This window comes from Macrotis lagotis, chromosome 7, assembly GCF_037893015.1.
Source record: "Macrotis lagotis isolate mMagLag1 chromosome 7, bilby.v1.9.chrom.fasta, whole genome shotgun sequence".
Classification (NCBI taxonomy): Eukaryota; Metazoa; Chordata; class Mammalia; order Peramelemorphia; family Peramelidae; genus Macrotis; species Macrotis lagotis.
Window position 1 is genome coordinate 98161864 of NC_133664.1, and position 17782 is coordinate 98179645.

The 17782-nt window shown below is 34.2% G+C and overlaps 1 protein-coding gene across 1 annotated transcript in view; it reads right to left on the reverse strand.

Moving 5' to 3' along the window:
- Nucleotides 1-17782, reverse strand: part of CNTNAP2 (contactin associated protein 2) — a 2968630-nt gene that overhangs the window by 618215 nt on the left and 2332633 nt on the right. The window contains exon 14 of the mRNA XM_074193472.1: nt 23-179. Within this exon, the coding sequence (XP_074049573.1) occupies nt 23-179 (157 nt within the window). The remainder of the gene's footprint in view (nt 1-22; nt 180-17782) is intronic.

The following is a 17782-nucleotide window of genomic DNA, read 5'->3' on the forward strand; positions in this document are numbered from 1 at the left end:
ATAGTCTAAAATAGGCACTTACCACTGTTTATGGTCAGCATCACAGTTACAGTAGTATCGTGAATCAGTACAGTTGCGTTCAATCCCACATGCACATTTCTGGATTCCAGGTCCGGAACCACCCCAGTAGTAATGCTTTTCATTGGCTTTCCCAACCCACCAGGTATAAGGGCTTCCATCTGCAAGAGGATATGAAAAGCAGAGTGAGGAAAACAATAGACTCAGAATCTTCAGAAATGATTATCATCTATCTATCTATCTATCTATCTATCTATCTATCTATCTATCTATCTATCTATCTATCTATCTTTCTATCTATCCATCCCCTACTCTCTCTGTCTTTAAGTTCAGGTTATGTCATCAATGTAAGGAACTTCCATTGAGAAAAGTCCTCAATGAAGAGGAAACTAGCAGTAGCACTAGTGAGGCAGTTCCCAAACATCACAGAGCCAAGACATAGAGTAAGCACAGTTAAGTCCTGCCTCTGATACTTACTACCTGTATGATTCTGGGAAACAACCAATATGAATCTCACTTTTCTCATCTGTAAATTGGATCAGATAGTCTCTAAGGTTATTGCTACACAGCTGGAAAGATGAGAAGAACAATTTGAACTCAGGTCTCTCTTGGAATCAAGTCTGGTGTTTTTGTTTTGTTTGTTTTTCTTTTTACATTTTGTTATGCTGCCTTCCTCCTTACTTACATAGACTGTGTGATACCAGGAAAATTGCTGTAAAAGAAAACACCTAGTGATCACTCCTTACAGATCTTTAACCACTAGGAAATAACTCATACTTCTACAGAAATAACGTTACTAAATTAAGAGAAATGTGAGCCATTTTTAATGAACCCCCCCCCCCCAAGAGCTTCTTGTCTACCTATCCGGGGTATTGAGCAGTGTAGGACAGTTGAATCTTTTTACCATCTACTGGTCATCTACCAGGGTTAGGATAAGCTCTTTAAATGTATCTGTGAGTAAGTAGTCATAAAATATAGAATATTAGAGCTGGAAGAAAGCTTCAAGGGCATCTAGGGAAATTATCCCCATTTTATAGCTGAAGTAACATTCAGAGTAGGATGATGATTTTTCTCTACTCACACAGTTAGCTAATAGGACAACACAGATCTAGATGGCTTTTTAAAAACCTCTAGTTTATTATTCTTATCATTATGCCATATGGGCTATTTGATTAAGTTTTGGTTTCTATCTTTGCTTTCTTAAAAAACAAAATAACAACAACCAAAGAAAAACAAAACACAAAGACAACAAGACTATTTAAGAATTGCTGCAATAGAATTAAAAGAAACAATAGGTTTTGAATCAGAAAGTCTAATGAATTCAGTCTTGAAGAATTTTGACAAAAATATTTTAATAAGGTCTTTGATCACTTGAACTGTTTTGCCATATCAGAATTTAGTTGCAATAAGATTTTTGATAAAAATCATACTATTGTAACCAAGATCAAAAGAAATGTAGTAAATTGGGAAACAATCTTTACAACTAATGATTCTGACAAAGGACTCATCTCTAAAATATACAGAGAACTGAGTCATATTTTTAAAACAAAAAGCCATTCCCCAATTGACAAACGGTCAAAGGATATGCAAAAGCAATTTACAGATGAGGAGATCAAAATAATCCATAGCCATATGAAAAATTGCTCTAAATGATTAAAAATTAGAGAAATGCAAATTAAAGCTTCTCTGAGGTACCACTTCACACCTCTCAGATTGGCCAATATGACCAGAAAGGATAATTATCATTGTTGGAAGGGTTGTGGGAAATCTGAAGGTTGGATTACACTGTTGGTGGAGCTGTGAACTCATCCAACCTTTCTGGAGAGAGATTTGGAACTACGCCCAAAGGGCAACAAAAATGAGCATACCCTTTGACCCAGCAATACCACTACTGGGTCTATACCCTGAAGAGATGATGAAAAAGAGTAAAAACATCATTTGTACAAAAATATTTATAGCAGCCCTATTTGTGGTGGCAAAGAATTGGAAATCAAGTAAATGTCCTTCAATTGAGGAATGCCTTAGCAAACTGGTATATGTATATCATGGAACACTATTATTCTATTAGAAACCAGGAGGGATGGGATTTCAGGGAAGCCTTGAGGGATTTGCATGAACTGATGCTGAGTGAGATGAGCAGAACCATGTACATCCTAACAGCAACATGGGAGTGATGTCCAACCCTGATGGACTTGCTCATTCCATCAATGCAACAATCGGGAATAATTTTGGGGCTGTCTGCAAAGGAGAATATCATCTGTATCCAGATAGTGGAGTTTGAACAAAGTTCAAGGACTATTCCCTTTAATTTAGGAAAAAAACCAGATATCTTATTGTCTGATCTTGTTACTATTAGACTTATTGTCTCTTCCTTAACGATATGATTTTTCTCTCATCACACTCAGTTTGGATCAATGTACAACATGGAAACAAAGTAAAGACTGACAGATTGCTTTCTATGGTGGGGTTGGAGGAGGGAAGTAAGATTGGGGGAAAATTGTAAAACTCAAATAATATCTTTAATAAAAAATAAAAAATAAAAATCATACTATCAAAGCATTAATGATATTGTATTTAGAAATTCAAGGAACTTTAGAAATTTTATCATCTTATTCTAAGGATCCTTGAATGCGATTTATTATATTTCAATATAATTGGCTTCCTTTGCATTTTTTGGCAATTAAAAACATTATTCTGAGAAAGAATTTAATGCTCTATTAGAGTACAACATATAAAAGGTCAAGAATTAGTGATCCAGACCAAATCCTGCATTTTACAGATGAGGAAATTAAGGTTCAAAGAAGGCAAAGTGACTTGTCCAGAATTATTCAGGCAATTAGAATTGAACTGAGCATCTTCAAATTCTGCGCCTTTTCCATTATGCCAGTAATACTCTTTTTCTAGTAAATAGAGATTTTTCAGCAATATAAATTTAAATGCTATTAAATTAATAATAGTTTTATGTAATTTTAGATGGATACAAACAGCAAGTTCCTATTAAGTGGAAAAATCCATAAATTAGACCCTTGACATTAAAAGAAGATCTTTGACTCAAAAGTAATATCAGTTTTTGTTTATATTAATTTTACTGCAGCTTTACAATACACTTTATATACTCTATCTCATTTATTTTCACCATAATCTCATAAGTACAAACATTTTATAGGTGAGCAAACTAAGGATCACAGGGATTGACAACCATAATAAGACAAATAATAAAGGGTAAGGGGTGATTTGAAATTAATGTTCAGTAGGTACCAACTCTTCATGAACTACTCCACTTTTTTTTCAAAAATACTAAAGTGGTTTGCCATTTCCTTCTCTAATTGATTTTTTACAAATAAGCGATCTGAGGTAAGCAGGGTTAAATTTCTTTCCCAGGTGAGTCTTTCTGCCTCCAAGCCAGTGCCCTATTGACTTTACCACCTGGTTTGAACTACATCTATCCTAAGTCTGTTACAAGATCATATGACCATAGGATTAGAGATAGAAGGAACTTTAAAGCTTATCTTGTTCCATATCTCCCACCCCGAGTATTATATATGAGAAAAATGAGACTCACAGTGGTCTTGTCAAGGGTCACATAACTAGTAAGTGTCAGAAGCAGAATTTGAACCCATGTCTTATAAATTCCAGAGCAGCTAGGTGTCACAGTGGATAGATCACAGGACCTGGAATTAAGAAGACATCTCTTCATGAGGCCAAATTCTGCCTCAGACACTTACTCGACATGTGATCCTGGGCAAGTCACTTATTCTAATCTGCCTCAATAAATGAGCTGAAAAAATAAATGGCAAGTCACTCCAATATCTTTGCCAAGGAAATCCCAAATGTGGTACTGTAGAGTTGGACAAGACTAAAAAATGTCTCAAAACAAAATAAACATTCATTCCAGGTCCTATGTTCTATATACATCTTGCTGCTCACTCTTGCTATTGCTTTGCCTTGCTTTTGAGATGACTTGAAATCTCTTTATCACAGGATGGACAGGCTATAGGAGGTGAATAAGGAACAATTCTGAAGCCAAGCTTCTAGTTAGAAAGGTCAAATGAAATAAAGGAGAAACTAGCAAAAGAGAGGAGGAAAACAAAAACCCTCACTACCACCACCACATCCTCTCTCAAAAGTCTGGAACTCCCAATTTTGCTTGACTTGATTTAATGAGTAATTTGTTAGGTTAGGAGAGTTTTATTGGCAAGTGGACAGATCTTTGAGATGGGAGGAGGAAAGGAAATGAAGAGTAATTTCTGCTTTAAAGCAAAAACAATAGATCTGTTGATAACTACATTTTAGCTCAAGATCCAGGAGCTTAGTTGCCTTCTCTCTTAACACTGTAAACAATCTGTGTTGGTTATCATAGAGAAGGTCTGGGAAGCAGAGAAAAAATGTGTGTTGCAGCCAACTCATTATTAATTCACTGCAATCAGATCAACATTTCTGGGATCCTGAGATAGTGATAGAAAACACTTCTTTGTAATGGTAATTTTCTAATGGGATTGTATTTCTTTAATATTCAAAGAGAAAGTGGGATGATCAGCTGATCTTGTGCCATTCTACACTATGTATCAAAAATTTTCCATTAGAGCTAGAGTACAATTCACCTCCAAGAAAGATGGCGTATTAAATGATATCACCTTCCCCATAAGAACAGTAGGAACTAACTCAGAGGTGCCACAGATATAATGATGGCCCAAGCAGTTCCTGAAGATCTGGGATCCCAACAAAAGATATTAGCCATTAAAGAGAGCTTTGTTTGGAGACCTAGGGCTTTCCTTTACTTAACAAATGGATTTAAAATGAATTTCAGATAGATTTAAATAGATGGTATGGTTTCAGGAAGACGACCCTGAAGTTAGAATCAAAAGACCCAAAGATATGCTTCCCATTTTAATTGTGTCACTTCTGGTTGTTCATTTAAACATTCTGAGTCTGTTTATTAATTTTTAAAAATGGGAATTATAAAGCTCGTATCTTTTCTTGAAAGACCTGTTGTAAGGTTCAAATGAAATAATATGTGGAATTTCTTTGTCAACTCTGAGACCATAAAACACTTTGCCCCCTTTAAAGAAACTACTTCCCTATCACTCTTGAGGCCACCGTTATTATTCTATTCATTGTTAGAACCTCATAGTGATCCTCAACTCTTACCTCTTTTGTCCTCCCATATGTCAATACATCATATATTATTGTTAGTGTCCTAATTGTATGTCTGGATTCTCAGTTCTCTGTCTTTGTCTCTCTGTCTCTCTGTCTCTCTGTCTCTGTCTCTCTCTCTCTCTCTCTCTGTGTTCCTGCCTCAACACCCCCCCCAGTAAATCCTCCACACAGTTTCCAAAATAAATTCCTTAAAGCACAAATTTGGCCCGATTTCTTTCTTTCTTCAACAGCTACCAGTTGCTTTTGAGAAGACAACATCAACTTATTTTCAGCCTACTTTTCAGTCTACCTTTCAGCAGACAGTAATTGTCTCTTATTACTTTCTTTTACCTGTGCTGTTGTCCAATCAAATTATTTTCTTTGCTATTCTGTGAAACTGAAGTCTCTTTTTAGCAATGAGGATCTTTGCAATCTGTCCATGTCTAGAATGCCCCCCTCTCTTCTTCGCCTTCACTTCTAAGAATCTTTCGCTTTTTTGCCTAGAAGACTAGCACTTAGGAGGTGGGTAAGGGAAATGGAAGAATTTCTTCTTATCCTCACATAAAGGAAGAATGCTAATATGTGACACATTTCCCAGGCTACCAGAGTTGTCTAGCCTTTAGTGACCAGTATTCAGCAATGTGACCACAATTCTACAACTGAGCATCAATTATTAAATTCTACTTTTATGTGAAATTTAGTAGGAAGGGAAATGATTTCTGGTGCTTTGTTTAAAACTAGCAATTTACCTTCTTTCATTTATATGCTAATTGGAGTGCTACCTTTTAACTTCATAGTCCATTATTTACCTGTTAATTGACTGTTGGGAAAAAGCAAACCATCTACCCTGTTTAAGGTGTTAAAGAGGATAGGGTTTTTCAAAGAAAAGGAATGGACTGGTGGAAATAGGAAATAATTTAATTATCAGTTTCCTAGATAGAGTTCAAGATTCACTTCCTAACCTCCAAGGATGAAGAGAACTTTAACTAAATTAAGGAGGTGTAAATCATTGTAACAAGGAGATTAGGTAATGGGCAACATGTTCAAAGTTAGGAAGAACTAAATTATCAAAATAAAGGCACATTGTAATGGAAGAGTTCAAATATGGACTGAATTTAATTTAGTGATGGTATAATATCTGTAGTTGCTTAAGATGAAAAGAAAGTCTTTATTATGGTGAAATGTTTACTGTGACCTGGCTGATTAAACAGGACAGAGGGGGGAAAAAGAGAAAAGATAAGCTGGAGCCAGGATTTGAGGAAACAGATACTTTTTCATAGAGCCAACACAAGGCACTTGTGTGCTTAAGTTTGAGAAACCATCCTCCCCCTTCTCTGCACCTCCATTTGCAAATTGTGTCTTTTCACCACAGGTTCTCTGTAACAGTTATAACTGACATTTGTCTGGCCTTTGTCTCACTTGATGCTCATTGTGAAATTGGTACTAGAATAATTTTTATTCCTTACAAAGAAGAATGGTCACAGAATTGTGTCATTTGAACTTGGCACTCTGGGATTCTAATTTGAGCAAGCTATTCTTCTATATTTATTGTCTCACTACACCATATACAACATAAGATAAAACCAAAAACCCGTCTGCCATGGAAAACAGAAATTCTTGTCATTAAAAATTGGGGCATAGGGGCAGCTGCATGGTGCAGTGGATAGAGCACTGGCCCTGTAGTCAGGAGGATCTAAGTTAAAATGTGGCCTCAGACACTTAATAATTAGCTAGATGTGGGCAAGTCACTTAACCCCATTTGCCTTGCAACAAAAAATCTAAAAAAATTGGGGCATTACTAAAAAGTTATTCCAAAACTACTCTCCTCCTATTTCACTGTCATGCTGTTGCAACTTACATCAGTAACTACCTCATCTAGACCAATCCTTTTTTCCCTTTTGAGGAATTCCTCAATCACAATGACATTGTTTCAAGAAGACAGTGGTAGTTCCTCCTTATATCAAATATTATCTCCCCTCATGCATTTCAACATTTGCTCCAGGAAACCATAGGATTCCAAGAAAAGATTTTAGGAGTTCCTTAAAGGATATGTGGTGATTATGTACAACTATTTTTTTTCCTACGTCATCCTTGGAAGGGATTCTGGCATTGCACAAAGGTACAGTTTCTCAGACAGAACAAGAAACCATGATTTCACAAGATTTATTATGTGCTTACTATAAAACAGGGAATGTTCAAGTCCCTTAATATATCACCCAAATATGTAAATTTATGGGAAATACTTTGTAAACCTTCAGATACCATATACAAGTTAGTTTATATTGTTTCAATTGTTTTTATTATTTTTATCTTTGATGGAGCCATAAAGATCAGAATTGGAGCTTAAATTATACAAAAATATTTGTTTCTAGAAATTTGAAAGTCAAGAATTCTTACTGCTAAGTTATTGATAAAATACTTATCTCAGAGCTATACACATATCATATTAAAATTCTTTGTATTATGTAATTCTACTGTTTTATCTACAGAACTTCTCTGAATCATTGATCCTAACAATTCAAATGAGAGAAAATAAATGAAGAATTTGGTCCTGTTCTTTCTGCTCTTATTAAAAAAAAATTCTAATTTGTGTTTAAGGTCCAGAGCAGTTAGGTGATTTCCCCCCTCCCCCCCAGGTTTATGTAGATTTAGGTGGTATAAAAGACATAATTTAAGTTCCTTGTCTCTGGAACAGAACTGTATAGCAATGCCCATATGGAGATTAAATGACCATGATTAATCTATTATGTAAAGTTGTATTATGATAACCTAGTACTTATCATCTAAGTTATTGTAAATCAATGAATGAAGTATTTTAGGTTCTAATAAGGTATCCAGCTCAACTCAAAAGAGCTCTAAAACACTTTACACAAGTTTTTTTCAGTCATTTTTTTAATTCATTTCTGACTGTGCTCACTTTTATGGTTTTCATGGAAAAGATAGAGTAATTGTTTGTCATTTTCTTTTTCATTTCATTTTACAGATGAAGAAACTGAGGCAAATAGGGTTAAGTAACTTGCCCAAAAGTCACCCTGTTAGTAAAATATCTGAATTCAAATTTGAATTCAGGTATTCTTGACTTCTACTCTGCTACTCTATCTACTGGGTATACCTAGCTACCTAATAGCCCCATTCGAAAGTTAATGATTATTCTGAATGTCAATCATAGTGCCACTCTAGGTAAATTCATTGAGATTTTCCCAAATTCCTCTTCTAATGGAGAAAAACTATTTAGTCACAATAACTATAAATACAACTCAGAAAGACATAATGAATTCTACTCTACAATGGGTAGAGAGAACATCCAAATGTCTTGTATAATTAAGAGTTTCTTTTACAAGACAAAGGAGTAAATAACTATACTAGTCTACTGTTTGATAAACCCAAAATTTCTGGGCTAAGAACTCACTATTTGACAAAAATTTCTAGGAAAACTGGAAAATAGTATGGCAGAAACTAGGTATAGACCAACATCTCACACCTATAAGGTAAAAATGGGTACACGATTTAGATCCCAAGGATGATACCATAAACCAATTAGGAGAGCAAGGAATAGTTTATCTGTCAGATCTATGAAAAGGATAATTTCTGACCAAACAAAAGATAGAGAATGTTATGACATACAAAATGTATAATTTTGATTACATTTAATTAAAATGCTTTTGCACAGAGAAACCAATGCAATCAAGATCAGAAGGAAAGGAGGAAACTGGGATGTTTACAGCAAGTGTTTCTGATAAAAGCCTCATTTCTAAGATATATATATATATATATATATATATATATATATATATATAAAACTGAGTGAAATTCATTAAGATTACAAATCATTTCCCAATTGATAATTGGTTAAAGGATATGAACGGGCAGTTTTCAGATGAAGAAATTAAAGATAACTATGTCATGTAAAATGCTCTAAAGCACTATTAACTAAGAAATATAAATTAAAACAATTCTGAGGATCTTCCTTATACCTATCAAATAGGCTAATATGACAGAAAAGGATAAATGTTGAAGGAAATGAGGGAAAACTTGGGCACTAATGCACTGTTGGTGGAGTTATAAATTGATTCAACCATTCTGGATGGCAATTTGGAACTATACCCCAAAGGGCAATAAAACTACATCCTTTGTCCTCAATATTACTACTAGGTCTGGAGATCACTAAAATATGGGAAAGGCTCCAAGTGTAAAAAATATTTAAAACAATTATTTTTGTGGTAGCAAAGAATTGAAAATTGAGGGGATACCCATCAATTGAGCAATGCTGAACAAATTGTAGTATGTGAATTTAATGGAATGCTATTATTCTATAAAAGAATGATGAAGCTTTCAGAAAGAAATCTGGACTTTCATGAACTGATGCTGAACAAAATGAGAATATTTTACACATTAACAGCAACATTCTGTGATGTTCAGTGATTATAGACTCCTCAGAAATACAGTGATCATAAAGAATTCTGAAAGATTTGTGATGGAAAATGCCATTGTCATCCAAGGAAAGAATTATCGAATTTGAATGCAGACTATTTTCACTTTTTAAAATTTGTTTTTTTTCTTTCTTCTGATTTTCCCTTTTATTCTGATTGTTTACATATTGGCTAATAGGAAAATATGTTTAACATGATTGTGTATGCATAATAATTAGATTGTTTAATATCTTTGGAAGAGGAGAAGGAAAGGTGAGAGGAAGAAAATGGAACAAAAATAATTGTTGAAAATTATCTCCACATGTAATTGCATTCTACAATGAAAAAATGCTATTAAGATAAAAAAAATTTGAAGTTTCTTGAAGTAGTATGTTAACAACCATTTAATAGACACCTTCGGATTTGGAAAACTATGTCAGTTGTAATTAATGTATAATTAATACATAGTAATTAGTTGTTATCAGTGTAGTCATGTAGGAGAGGGATTAGTGATATTAAAAAAAACCAACCCAACCTCCAAACCCAAGATAAGCAAATCACAGGCCTTCTGCTGGTCATTCTAAGTTAAGGCAAGAGTCTCTGTGTGTGTGTTTGTGTGTGTGTGTGTGTGTGTGTGTGTGTGTGTGTATGTGTGCATATATATAAATATAGCTGCATATGTATATATAATATATGTGTATTTTATATGCATATTCTACTCTATTATGGTGCACTGTGTTAATAATAAGATGTTAAGAGACTTAATGGTAATATATAGATTTTGTAAACCATTAAATGCTAATGGTTTATGTTAATTATTATTATTATTGTGTTAGCAAGAAAGCTTCATAGTACTGTTCTTCAAGTCTTGGAATTAATCCTACTTTTTAAATAGGATATTGTATTTGAATAGTTCTTACAACAACAAAATTCCCAGGTCTTGTTATATTTGAAAAAATAATAGAAATAAATATTTGACTCTGAATAGCTTAGTTTGGCCCATAAAGACTGAATTTAAAAAAATGAATAGACCTGCAGTACCAATAATTGCTTTAAACTGGATCAGAATGGAATCATAAGTTTGCTGAAGTAAAAGTGAAAAAAGTTGTGAATAACTTTTTAAAGTAGAAAGAGGAGTATATAGGACTATTTGTGTTTTTGACAGAATGATCAATGAATTAGTATAAGAAAATGATTATATATCATGACTGTTGCAATATCAGTTTTATGTGAATTATTAAAGGAAATTCATTGACATCACATTTACGGAGGGGGGGAATCATGTTGACAACTTTGGTTTGTGAACAGTGATTTGTGTGCAGCTATATTAAAATGATTGTAAAATTGACTACTATAAATGCCCATGTTGTATATGTGTATATGTGTCATTTGTATCAGCATATGTATATATGTTTTAATATTATTTGTATACATGTGCATACATAGACACACCAAAAAGTATGTATACATGGTATAGAAAATGTAAAGCAAAGTAATTCTATTCCAATTATAAAAACTTTGACATGTATTTTGTTATGAATAGCATACCTTCAAAGCTATATTTTGTTGTATTTTGAAGTATAGATAAAATACACTGCTGATAAATAATAGAAGTTTTATCCATTTAAAAAATTATTATTATTGTTATTTGTAAATGAAGATAGGAAGTGAGATGGATATAATTGGGAAGAAAAACATTCCAAATTTGGGAACATGGCAAGAATAAAAAAGGAAAATAGTTGAGGATTTGAAAGCTTCATATGGAGAAGAGCATAAAGATTTTCTTGACTAAAAGAGCAGCGTTACTTGGTAGAATGAGTGATAGACAATGCAGTTTCAAAAGCTAGGATGAGTCATTTGAGAATTTGGCATTTCAGGGTATAAGAAGTATCCTGAGCTGGACAGTAATATGATTGACATGAAACAAATTAAGAACAGGTGGGAATCCATTTGTAGTACAGAATATAGGAATGATCATTGAAAGGTGGCCTTCAAAGGTCAAAAGCAGTATGGGCCATAGCATAAAGAAATGGTCTAGATTGATGTCTTTCCTTCCTTTTCAATAAGGATACAACACGATAAAATGGTGAAAGCAGTCAGGATAACTGCCCCTTAAACATCCTAGGGTTTATTAACTTAAATCTCCAGTTGGTAGAATTTTATTTTGTATTGGGGAAATATTTGTAGGATCAATTGGCCTATCTCTGAAACCTGGGAAGTTACTTTTCAGTTTCTTCAGCTATAAAATGAAGGGTTGAACTAGAGGACCTGTAAGGTCAATCCAATTCCCCAATCTGTGATCTTATTGTAAGGGACTGGTCCTTTCATTATTTGTCTTTGCAGCTGACTGTCCACTAGAATTAAAATGTCATAGGTCCTGGTCCCCTTTGTGCTGAATAGTTAATTGAATAGATTTGGCATATGCTTGTCATAGAGTCCCATCACTAAGATGAAACTGTCTTTAGTAAATGCAGGTGTATTTGCTTAATGATTTAATAGGATACCTTATTTATATTTGTCTTTAAAGATTTTCTAGTAATCTTTCTCCATTTTCTACTCAATATATTCTATTCCAATTGTAAAGCTTAGGTCACATGTCCAATCCTAACATTCCATATTTCTTCTACAAGAGGCCTGTCTTGAGAAAACTCCTTATCTAGGTTAGCAGGTTTCCAGGCCTATAGTATGGTATAGGGAAGACCATTAGCACCTACCGTTGCTTCTTCCACTTCAAATAGCTTTTTACTTCAGTGTAATTCTAATGTTTTGTTTCCAGAGTCCCCTTATTAACATCTTTTTAACTCTTAGAAATAGCCTATTGTCTTCTATGAATGTTAATCCTCCTGTAATCATTTTTGAAACCACAGTCTTAATAGATATTTTATAAAGAACACATTCTCAGGTCATTTATAGAAAACAAAAAAGGCATGTGAGCTTTCTTCTTTTGTATTTTCATTTACATCACATTCCCCTACATTTTTAATAGGTCATAAAATATCTTCAATAACTCTACTCATAAAGTCAGATGGTACTGTCCTAAAATTCCTCTGTGTCTCTTTGCATTACTTTATATGTTTTTCATTATTATGACTTACATGATCCTCCATACTTAATAAGAGTTACAGTGAATTAATATGTTTTAATATTTAAATGTCTAAATAATTATCATTACATCACAGAACATATTTAAACTCTAAAATAGATCACAATGGAAAAGCAAATTGTTAAAAAAAAAAAAGCAAATTCAAAACAAATTCTTTCCTCTAGTGGATATTTGTGCGTGAAATTAAAATTCCCAATATGTTCCAGAGTGAAATTCTGTCCAGGGAGTCCCAGTAGTCCATTTGGACACTCCTATAAGTCTCAGAGGAACCTCCACAGTTTAATATAGGTCCACTCACACTGGCATTAAAGTCTATGAAAATCATCTTATACGATACCCACAAATCTCTTCTTTCTTTGTGCTGGATCATTTATACCAACCTGCAATCATACTGGCAGAGAGTATTTTATTTGAAGAGAAGAATCTGATCCTGGTCAGATCAAGTCCTTTCAACTCAGGGCTTAGGAACCTAGGGACAGATACTCATCTACAATTTTCACAGGGGAAGAGAGGACACACTTAGAAAATTTTGCACATCAATAAAGGTACCTATATAGGCACATCTAAGAACATAGGCAACTAAATTGTGGGATTGGATATTGGTGTTCTTAAGGGAGAAGAGCATTCTGAACAAGGATTGCTTCTCTTCTGAACTTATCCATGATCTTACTGGATGGCATTGTTACTCTATTATTTTGGGGTTTCTGTAGAAGGAATAGACTCTTTTCAGTCATGAAGCAGCCTTGCTCTTTCTCATAAAATCTCAGCACTAAGCCTGGGCTCTGCAACTTCCTATACCTACTGTCTCTTTTGGGACTTGTTGCAAAGACAATCAGAGATGTTGCACTGGAGAACTGCAAAGCTCCTAATATCCATTATTGGGACCCTATGGAGTTTCTCCCTCTCAAGTATGAAAGTTTTGTAGAAAACGATACAAAACCAAGCCAAGTTTAGAAGAGGATTCTCTCTCTCAAGCTTTAATGGACTATAAGTCTAGCCAGGATTCTTCTTATTTCCAATTATCTTCCATCAGCAAGAGACTCTCTCCTCCAATTAAAATAGCTAACTGAATATATTTAGGAGTTTTATTGTTCTTAATCAACCCTGAAAATCGACTTAAGACTAAAAGAGCAAAATGGCAAGCCAGATCGTCACCCAACGGGAAGATTCTACTTCTTCAAATCAGCTTCCAGCAGCTAAAGACTTCAATCCCAGCACCTGAAGAACAAATCTGACTTCATTCAGATCTCAGTCAATACAACTGTTCTGGCTTCAAGCATTAAATGGTGAGGTTCCTACAATTGGAGTGAAGAGAGGAAAATAGGGTGAAGAGCTCTGGCCCAATTAGGTGGAACTAGTTGGGTTTCTAAATACATTTTTTTTCCCTCAGAGGCATAGCCCAGCTGTGCAAGAAGTCTCCATGCTTATTCCTAGCTGTTAGGTTTTATAAAAGTGTGGACAGAAACAGGTGAGTTAAATGGAGGAACAATTTTCTCCCCTCTTCATGGAAATTACTCCACAAGCCCCACCTGCATTAGATGCCAAAGACTGATACACAGTATCCCAAGGATTCAGGTTGTTTGGATGAAGCTGGTGGCAGAAGTGAAACAGGGGCAGAATAATGATTTGTGCTTCTGGCAAAGGATATAGATCCAAAGCTTGATACCAGAAATAAATGGAAAGGAAAAAGAGTTTGGGCTTGCAGCTCTGATTATTAAGTAGTATTCATCAGAAAAACAAGACCTGGACAACTAATTACTTCTACCTTACAGTAAGGGGTTTTCAAAGAAATCTTAGAGCAACTTATCCTCCCCCCCCAACACACTTCTTCCTCTCCTCCAGTTAATAAGGAAAATGTTTTAATTCGCTCAAATGAAAATAATACTAATTATAGTCATTTAAATGAATTGTTGTCATTCATGCCTCAGGATACAACTCCCCACCCCCCAATTTTTTTCTTCTCTAAGTTTCATTTGATAACAGTGATGAACTATGCTCAAGGATATTCATGCCCTATAGAGCTATTACTTAAATAACTAAGGGATTATAGTTATAATGTAGACATGATGTGTGCTGAGGGACTAAGATCATCGCAATCAGAATGGAAAATAAAAGGCAGATGTAAGACATAATGAAGCCACTATTAATAAGACTTGGTGATCAACAATGGCCAAGGAAGATGAAGCAAAATGATAATTATTTCAAGTCACATTTCTGAAAAAGAGACATAGGGACAAAGATAGGGGTTTCAGAAGTTGTTTAGGACCTGGCTCCAGGTATTATTCAATAGGTATGTCATAGGAGTGGTCCTCAAGGACAGTATTCATCATACATGAGTGGCATTCTGTCTTATGAACTATCTACTAAGCCTTCTCCTGCCCCAAAGGGTGTGACCAAAAGTCCAACTTGGCTTTGGAAATGGAGATAGCAAAATAGTCAACACAGAATGGAGAATTCCCCTCCATAGTAGAGAAAAAGCTCAAAAGATTACAAGATTTTGTCTGTGCTCTGCTTTAGAATTGTTTGCAATTTATTGAAAAAATCAGAAGACTGAGAAGGATTGAAGATTGGGGGAAGGAAGATAATTCACTAAAAATTATCATGATTATTATTAAGCATAATAATTTTAAACTGAACATAGAATAAACAGAACTTTATGAAGAAGCTCACAATTTGAAATGAATCTAGCAAATGCTTTTTTTCCAAGTATGGTAGCATACCTGAAAGAAATCTGTAGGACCAAAGGACCCTGCCATAGTCCTTCCTCCCAAATTACTTTTAAAAAATCAAGAAATGATGATTTAATTAAAAAAGAGAGAGAGAGAGAAAACTCTTCCTGACAATTTTATTTATTCTGATAGAAGAATTTGACTACCTGAAAAATCTCTTTATCTATAATCCTTATTGAATGATTACTTATGCATCATGAGGTTTAATGTCAGATTTCCTTCTTATTTGAAGAATATGGGTCCTTCCTTGCTAATCTGACTCTAAAGCATCAAAGGTTCATATCATTCATTGTTTAGATTCTTTCTCCAAGGAAAACTGCAATGCTAAAGCATTTCAAAATGGACTGGCCTATACATACTAGTGGCAGAAATTAAAAGTTCTCTATTTTTGCAGGAGATAGTTAACAAAATTTAAAAAAGTCAACAGCAATTTTTTGTGTCAGATTTTTCAAGAACTCCCCCCACCCAAGATATCTATTTAAACAGTGAAAACTGTAAGATTTCCCTCTTATTCTTTTTATATTACAGCAAAAGGTTCTAAAGCTAAAATATAGGATAGGAGAATTTGTTTTTTTCCTCTTCATATGGATTTTCAAGATAATCTACTTTTATCAGGAAGGCACTATGTATAAGTGAGGAGAGCTAGTATCAAAGTCAACAAGACATGGGTTCAAGTGTTGCTTCTAAAAGAGCAAATACCTTAATCTCTTTGTGTTCTAGGCAAATCTACAATGCTATAAATTGCGAAGAAGATACTGACTTGCATAAGTAGAAAAAAGTTCCTTACCTAGGAGTAATTTATACCAATGAAATAATTGGTCCATTTTCAGTCCTTATTTTTATTAACCTGAGTTACTAAATCACTAAACATTCTCTCTAAAATCCTCTGTTCCTTTCATTATTATCTTCTCTGGGGAGACAATCTGACACTATGATTTTAATGAATGAATCAATTTGTCTACATAGGACTCATATACACTTTTAAGGCCATTTTACCCTGAAGCATTGCATTAGGACTTTGCAATTGAAGTTAATAGGGTGCCTGTCCCCCAAATTATCAAAGTCACCATTCTTTTCCTATCACACTGAAAACAATAGGTCTAGGATATAAGAATCATTATTCTATTTTATCTATAAGGAAACCAATGAAAAGGAAATTAAGTAATTTGCCTAAGGTTAAACAATTGGTTGTAGAACTTCAATTCAAAATTAGCTTTTGGGAGTCCAAAAGGAATACTCTCTCCACTTATATTAACCTGCCTCTCATATAAAAGTTTGCCTTAGGCCCCAAGAATAAAGGTATTCTGAAACTCCTTATTTTGCAAATATTTTATTTCATTTGGATAAACTGAGGCATCATTTGGTGCTAAAATAAGGAAAGAAAAGATCTGTCCCTTTATTGGATCTTTCCATCAAGAAAGCAATACCATTTTATGAGATTCTGGGCCACTTTGAAGAGAAGGATTTTTGAAGGCGGGGTGAGAGAGAGAGAGTAGTAAATTCAACTGAGCATCAGAGAAAAACATTAGTTCAGAAAAACTGTGACTAGAACATGCCCTTTATTTTTTGATTTAGAGTACACATGTAAATAATTCAGTTAAAGGAATCTGAAAACCATTTCAGGGCTATTCATTCTTTTCCCTTTCCCTTCTTCCTGAGTACTTTATTTGTCTCTCTTTTTACATTTTTACATTCTACTTAAATTTTATTTATTTCAATAAATATTTATCAATCATCTTCTACTTGCAGAGTCTGTGTTGGGCTCTGGGGAGGGGAGGATATTAGTCCTGGTTAGGGAAAGATAAAAATATAAATAAGAAATAAAAGCATAGTTCTTTCCTTTTTGTGTCCATATTCAATTCACTATAATAAACATTTATTAAAAGCATAAAAGTGTTAGGCACTGGGCTGTTTTAAACTCGAGAAAAGGAATCTGCTTATTCCCAAATTCCCTCAGCCTCTGGCATATTACTTGATACTCAGAAGAGACACAATGCTTGGTGAAATGAATTGAGTAAACAGAACAATTAATGTATTATGACTAAGGCTATTGATAGTTATTTGAAATGGACCTTGGGGCAGGGCCTGTACAGAGGGTAAAGGTCATTGTTAATAATGTGAGGAAAAATCTGGCCCAAAAGTTGATTTTTTTTAGAGGCAAAGAATATTTTCAAGTTTATTTAGGGTAATGAAACCTCAGGAAGGCTAAAATGAGTTCATGTCAGTATGAGGATAATATGACTGATGAAAGAAAGAAATGGAAGTGTGAGAGATATGTGAAAAATCTTGGAATGATAGCTCATGGACTGTAGACAATTAAGGGCATGACAGGCTAAAAAACTGTCCCTGCCTGTCCATTATGTGTGAATACTATCTATATCCTCCCA